The following is a 6721-nucleotide window of genomic DNA, read 5'->3' on the forward strand; positions in this document are numbered from 1 at the left end:
GTCCTTCAAGTGGACAATTAGTGTCCTGGATTATGGTCTCCAGAAGTTTTCATCTTTCCCCTGACATAGAAGAAGGCCATCCAGCCCATGACAGCAATCCCATTCCCCCACTAATTTTCCCAGCATCGTCAAAGACCCCTCCCACCCTGGACATTCTCTCCCTCTTTCCCTCAAGCAGGAGATAAAAAGGCTTGAAAACACGCATCACCAGGCTCAAGGACAGCTTCTATCCCACTGTTATAAGACTCCTGAACGGACCTCTTGTACAATGAAGATGAATTCTTGACCTCACAATCTACCTGATCATGACCCTTGTCCTTGCACCTTATTGTCTACCTGCACTGCACTTTCTCTGTAACTGTAACACTATATTCTGCATTCTTTTTTTGCTTTTCCCTCATACTACCTCAAAATACTAGTGTTTTGAAATGAGCTGTATGGATGGCATGCAAAACAAAGCTTTTGACTATATCTCGGTACACGTGACAATAAACCTGTAACAACTGCTCCCCACAATTCTACCACCCACCTACACTAGATGTCATTTACATTAGTCAATTAACCTACCAACCCACACATCTTTGGGATTTACCCAGATCACTGGAGCTGTGAGGCAGCGGCCCTACTAGCTGCACCATTGTGCCATCCTTTCACTTTAACCTGACTTGTGTATCTGCTTTGATTACTTCTCTTCTGATCTGGACTGTTACATTTGCAACCCCCGCCATCCTCTAAGTACTAATCCATCTGTGAAAAGGATTGTGGCCAGAGGCTTTGCAGTTTTCATCTTTACTTTGCTTGGCAACCCACAAGCCATTGCATCTGAGCAGGGCGACTTTGAACACTGCCAACCTTTTTAAAGTACCTTCTTCACATTTACTTTATTTTCTCTCCAATTTTTTTATCCCATCTTTCACTACCATGAACTTGGCACCATCCTATGGTAAAGATAGATACAAAGTATGCATTTAGAACAATGCACTTTTCTGTATTTTCTTTTGGTCCCTGTCCAGACCCACCCCACCCTTCAACTTACTGTATTTTTGTTAAAATGCAGTTTTGTCTTTCCTTTTCTGTTATCTGTTAATCTTTTCTCTTACATTCTTGTTACCCCTCTTATTTATTTTTCTGTCGTTTAGATAATCTGCTTGATTATATGCTGTATTTTGATATTTATCAAAAGCTCCGTTCTTCTTTGAATTTCAATTCACTTTCTTTCATTATACGTGGGCTCTGGCTTTGAGAGTTCTTCCTTCCCCACCCCCTCAGAATACAATATGTCTAATCTGTACCTGAAACTTCTTGCCAGGCTTCTCATCACATAACTTTGTTACCTTTTAAGGAGGCATAAAAACTATTTGGCTTACAGCAGCTGATGGCAGCTGACTTAATCAGAGTACAGTAAAACTTGTAATAATCCGGTACGTTGAGACTTTGAAAGTGCTGGATTAACCAAATTTCTGGACTATTGAATGTTACTGTATTAATACATAAAATTTTTTACATGTCACAAGGTAGTATAATAAATTTTCCCGTGAGTCTAGTGAGTTTTAAAGGGACTGGGGATTATCCAAGAACTCTGGACCCCGGCTCTGGCCGCACACCCTGCTGCACAATGGACCCCCAGCTCACATTCCAGACTCCAACAGCCCTTCCACATCCCATTGTAATCCATCACTATCCTCCTCGCAGTTCACAATACCACCAAGCCGTATGTCAACGCAAATTTAGAAATTGTGCCTTGTACACCCAAGTCTAGGTTATTAAAATAGGTCAAAAAATCAAAAGCCCTTACTACGATCCCTGGGAAATGCCACCATTCACCTTACTCCAGTCCCAAAAAAAAACCATTTGCCACGATCTTCCGTTGTCTTTTACTTGGTCAACTTGGTATCCATGTCGTCCATGTCATCAATGTCTCTTTTGTGCCAAGTATTTCAACTTTGTTCAAAAGCAGGTTATGTGGAATCTTATCAACAGCCTTTTTGCAACACTATATATACCCACATTACCCTCATTGATTCTATCTGTTACTTCAAAATTCTATCAAGTTGGTTAAACACAAAACTTGTCCCTAACAAATCTGTGCTGCCTTGCCTTAATTAATCGTTTTTCCTCCAGGTTACTTTTAATCCTGACCTATATTTCTAAATGCTTCCTCACCACTGAAGTAAATGTTAACAGGAAAATGCCCGTCTCTGCCATCCCACCACAAGATTATTCTATATATTTATCACCCTTTTGTGAATGCAGTCCTTCTGATTGTTAATCTCAATCTCCTTGCCACTGCCTAGATTTCTAACCTTGCTATCCTGCCAATTGGGTGAACATCCTTCTCAAAATAGTTGTGTAAAAGAGTAACTTGTTTTCCCAAGCAGGTTTGCAGGGAATATCATTATACAGTTAGCACATTACTGTTTCTGGTTTGATTGTTTCTGTTTTCAAGCACTTGAGGACTATAGAGAGGAATTTGTTTGAGTTTCCTTTTCCCCAAATTGTCCATTGGTTTTACTGTGGCTGTAGGAAGTGTTCAGTCAGCATACTTTGGTCATCATGAACCTAGGCAGGCTGCTGTATTGGCTGCTTATTTTTCAGCAAGATTCGAGTAGTCCTCTAGTGCTGGCCTACCTACCTCTTTGACTAGGTGAGTTTCCCTGAAAGAGTTATTCCTTTCCTGGGATTGCTGTTCTTGCTTAGCACAGTTTGGATTTCAGATAAGCAGAATAGAGTGGCAGATTAATTTGCAGGCCATCCACTGAATATCAGTACCACTAACCATCGGCAGGATCTTTCTGGGGTTAATATCGTAATGTGCTGAGGGTCTTGAGTGGGTACTGTTTAATGTGGGTTCATGCCCGTATTCTCTCCCCACAGTGGCTGATCCGCTTTCAGCTACGCTCCTTGTGAGTTGCCACAAAGGTCAAGCCACCACACCGTGCCTTCCACCCACTCAAATGAAGGAATGGAGGCAAGGGTTTTGTGACAAAGGCACGACAGCTGCTTTCTTGTAGCTTCTCAAGAGCCAGCAGGGGTCTGGGAACTTTCACCTCCAGTTGTGACATCTTGTGGAGGGAGCACCAACAAAAGAAGACAAGGGCAAAATAACGTTGGATCTATTGTTGCTTTGCTGACAGTTCAGTGAATGGATTCAGTGAGTGGCAGAAACCATTTTGACCAGGGTAATATCAGGGTCAGCCTCCAAAGATGACAGACTTCAGTTACTTGGTGAGACTTGAGAAGCTGGTATTGTTCTTAGTAAATCCTCACTTGACCTTTTTTTTGCTTTTGTAGGGTTTTGTTACATTATGGGGGGCTTTGTGTAGGAAGAAACCATTACAACAGACAGGAAGTTGAGTGACCAAATTAAACAAATTTATAATATCTGACAGAAGAATTAAAAGAGAGTTGAGAGGGTTTTTTAATGCAGTTAAGTGTGATAATGTGGAATGCACTAGGGTGTGGGTAGTGGTAGGTGGAAGCAGGGTTAAGATAACTTCAAACGTACTTTTTACTTGAAAGGAAAAGCCTGCAGGACTACACAGGAAATAACAGGGAGAGTGGAATGGATTCGATATCCCCTGCAAAGACCTGGTGCAGGCATGATGTGTTGAATAGCTGTGTTATTCTGTGTTCTGTGGTGACTTTGCTGGTTTCAGTCAGAACCACAGTAGAGAACTCGGTTGGTTTCAGCAGCCCAGGCTAGCAAGGCAACTGACCAAACTGACTCTCCTGAAATGCTGATTCCTAATGGAAAGTGCTCATAAGGAGGCCAGATTAGGTCCGCTGGCCTGCTTGCTTAACTTACCTCACATGTCAATAATGGCCACTTGACTGGGTATCAAATGATGCCCCATAAAATCCAGATTTGTTTTAAGTAGCAGAATTCACACCATTTTCAGGATATCCCAAAGCTCTTTACAGTCAATGAATTATGTTGGAAGATGTAATATAGGAAATAGAGCAGCCAATTTGTGTATAGCTAGCTCCATATAGCAACATGTTAATATCTTAGTGTATTGATTGAAGGATAAATCTCATGATTTGAAATTGTGTCATGGAATCTTTTACGTCCATTTGAAAGAAGATAGTTTGAAATCTCATCTTACAGATGGCACTGCTGACAGTGCAGCACACCCTCAGAGTGTCAGCCTCAGATTCTGTGCTCAAATCCCTGGAGTGGAACTTGAATCCACAGCTTTCAGACTGAGACTGCTACCAACTACAAGGAACTATAGCAATTAGCCAGCAGGTTCCTACCAACCCAAGGGTCCAAGAAATTAGCAGGGTAGTGGCAAAATAAAAGCCATGTGTTCCCGTAATGAAAACCACCAACTAACTTATTATACTTCTTTCGTAGGGAGACCATGCGGGAAGTTCTCCATCTCCTCCGAAATACTGGGAATCCTCAGGTGGAATACATAATCCGTACCTTAAAGAAAATGGGCCAAAGACAACCGAGTAGCCGTCTAAATGTGGTGAGGGGACGGACGAGGAATTAATTAGACTGAAATTCTTTGTTGAACTAATGCTTTAAATGGTTCAGTTCTGATTTTCCCACTAATCCATGAGCCCCAACAAAGAGTTCATACAAAGTGCAGTGTTACAATGTGGCCCTCTGTGAGAAAACACTTGCTTTTTTACACTGGACTAAAAGTAATTTAAATTTAAAACCATGCTTTCAATATGGTTTTTAATTTCCACTTTTTACTCGTCCTCATTCAGAGGATAACGGATGAATCAAATGTTTCAGCATACAGGCTCAATCATACAGGCTCCAATATTATTTTCCACACCCATTAATATGCACAGAGAAAGGTTGCAGGTCAGCACATGTGGGTTGCATGGTTCTCAAGTAAAAGAGGGTTCATAAATTACATTAATATTCTTCATGGGATTGTTGCTGCCAGCACCACTCCCTCCCCCGTCCATCCATTAAAGCATGAACAGGAAGGTTTCATCCAGAGCCACAGCACCATTTGTGTTCTAATCACTGATTTCACTGCATCTGTGTGTGATAGGGCTGTGTGTGAGCCTGTGTTGCAGGATGAGTAAGATTATCGTCTAAAACAAATTGTGGCAGCAGAATGTTTGCACCCGCACTGATGTACGTGACTATGGAGACCAGTTACAGATTTTAGCACCTCCCCCATCCACCACCTCCATGGTTTCCCACCCACTAAATTCACACTGGGAAGAATAAGCAGAGGCAAGTCCATGAATCAGCAGGAACAGATCTGAAAGGCATCAAGCAACCCACATGGTGTGCTCAATCATTTTCAGTTCAAGACAAGCACCAATGTGGGGCTGGGAGCAGGAAGATGCTCAGAGCTGGAAAATAATGTATAGTGTGTTGTAACTAAATATGGTAGTGTGTTTTGTACTTGCCTTCCCTGGTGCCCTGTGCTGTAAAGTGTGCATGTGTGGAATAGTCTGCAGACATCGTTCAAGCCATGCATGTAAAAACTGGTTATTTGTGTGAGGCACCAGGGTGTGTGTCTTGTGGCTGAGGGACCTCAGGGAAAATACTGTCCCAAGACATTCTGTTTAAAACAATATTTATCAATTAGTTTTATGTTTCTTTTACAGACACTACAGTTATGTTACAGTTCTTTCTCATGTATTTACCTACCTCCTCTATAATAGTTTTTTAGAACAAAAATTTGTAACTTATTTTTATGTAAATAAAGCATTAATTTCTGACACATTCTTTTTACTGCCATATTTATTTCAGAATGAACCATGCCTGCAGTTGGATCATGTTATGGTTCAACAACGGTTTGCATTTTTTTTTTCTTTTTTTTAATCTCTCCCTCTCTCCCTACCCCTCCCAACCATCTGCTTGGGTGTAATTGTTGACTTACGCATGAAGGGGGTTATGGGCTTATTATTTAATGAAATATTGTACAGAATTGCAGACGCTGTTTGGACCAGAATGTCTTAATGATGACTCATTTGCTGAGTAAATTACATGTTTATCGCCATTTATTTTTCTAAGCAAGTAGAGCTGCAAATCCCTTCATCTGTTTTCTGCACTGTTGCAAAGCAAACAGAATAATTGAACATAACTCTGTACTCCAAATGTAAAGAACCCAACCAAAGTTCGGAAATGCCTTATTTCTGAAAGCCATTAGTCATACAGCAAAAAAAACAGGCTCTTCGGCCCAGCAAGTCTATGCTGACCATCAGCTACCTAATCACAATGGTGTGAGGGAGCCTGCCTCTACCACCAACTCAAATAATGCTGTTAGGAAGCCTGTGTATACACCCAGCAAGTGATTGCCCGCTTTTTGCTTCTATCCGTATGGCCTCATTTGCCTTCTAAGATATCCACCTCCATTACTATAGTAATGGACTCTATAATGTTTTTATCAATATTGTGATGCCATTTCCTCTTTTATATTCCTCCACTTCCCCCACCCCCAACCACTGTCAAAGAGAAGAGGGCATAGCTATAAGGTGAAAGGTAAGACGTTTAGAGGGCACTTGAGGGGCATGTTTGTTTCACAAAGAAGAAGTTTGGAGTCTGGAATGCGCTGCCTGAAGAGGTGCTGGAGGCAGATACTTTCACTTGTAAGAAGCATCCAGACAAGCATTTGAATCATCAAGGCAATTGAGGTTGTGAGCCTAATGTGGGTAAATGGGATAGGTACAGTAGGCAGAGTGGACATGGTGGGCCAAAGGGCCTGTTTCTTTACTGTACAACTCAAGGACTCTGTCACGC

The 6721-nt window shown here is 41.5% G+C and overlaps 1 protein-coding gene across 1 annotated transcript in view; it reads left to right on the forward strand.

Annotated features, from left to right (window-relative positions):
* Positions 1–5629, forward strand: part of ttc26 (tetratricopeptide repeat domain 26) — a 54834-nt gene extending 49205 nt beyond the window's left edge. Inside the window, 2 exon segments of the mRNA XM_052043251.1 lie at positions 4358–4436; positions 4438–5629. Coding sequence (XP_051899211.1) covers positions 4358–4436; positions 4438–4470 — 112 coding nt within the window. The 3' untranslated portion in view covers positions 4471–5629.
* Positions 5630–6721: the final 1092 nt, after the last annotated feature.

Source organism: Pristis pectinata, chromosome 33 (genome assembly GCF_009764475.1).
Source record: "Pristis pectinata isolate sPriPec2 chromosome 33, sPriPec2.1.pri, whole genome shotgun sequence".
Taxonomy (NCBI): domain Eukaryota; kingdom Metazoa; phylum Chordata; class Chondrichthyes; order Rhinopristiformes; family Pristidae; genus Pristis; species Pristis pectinata.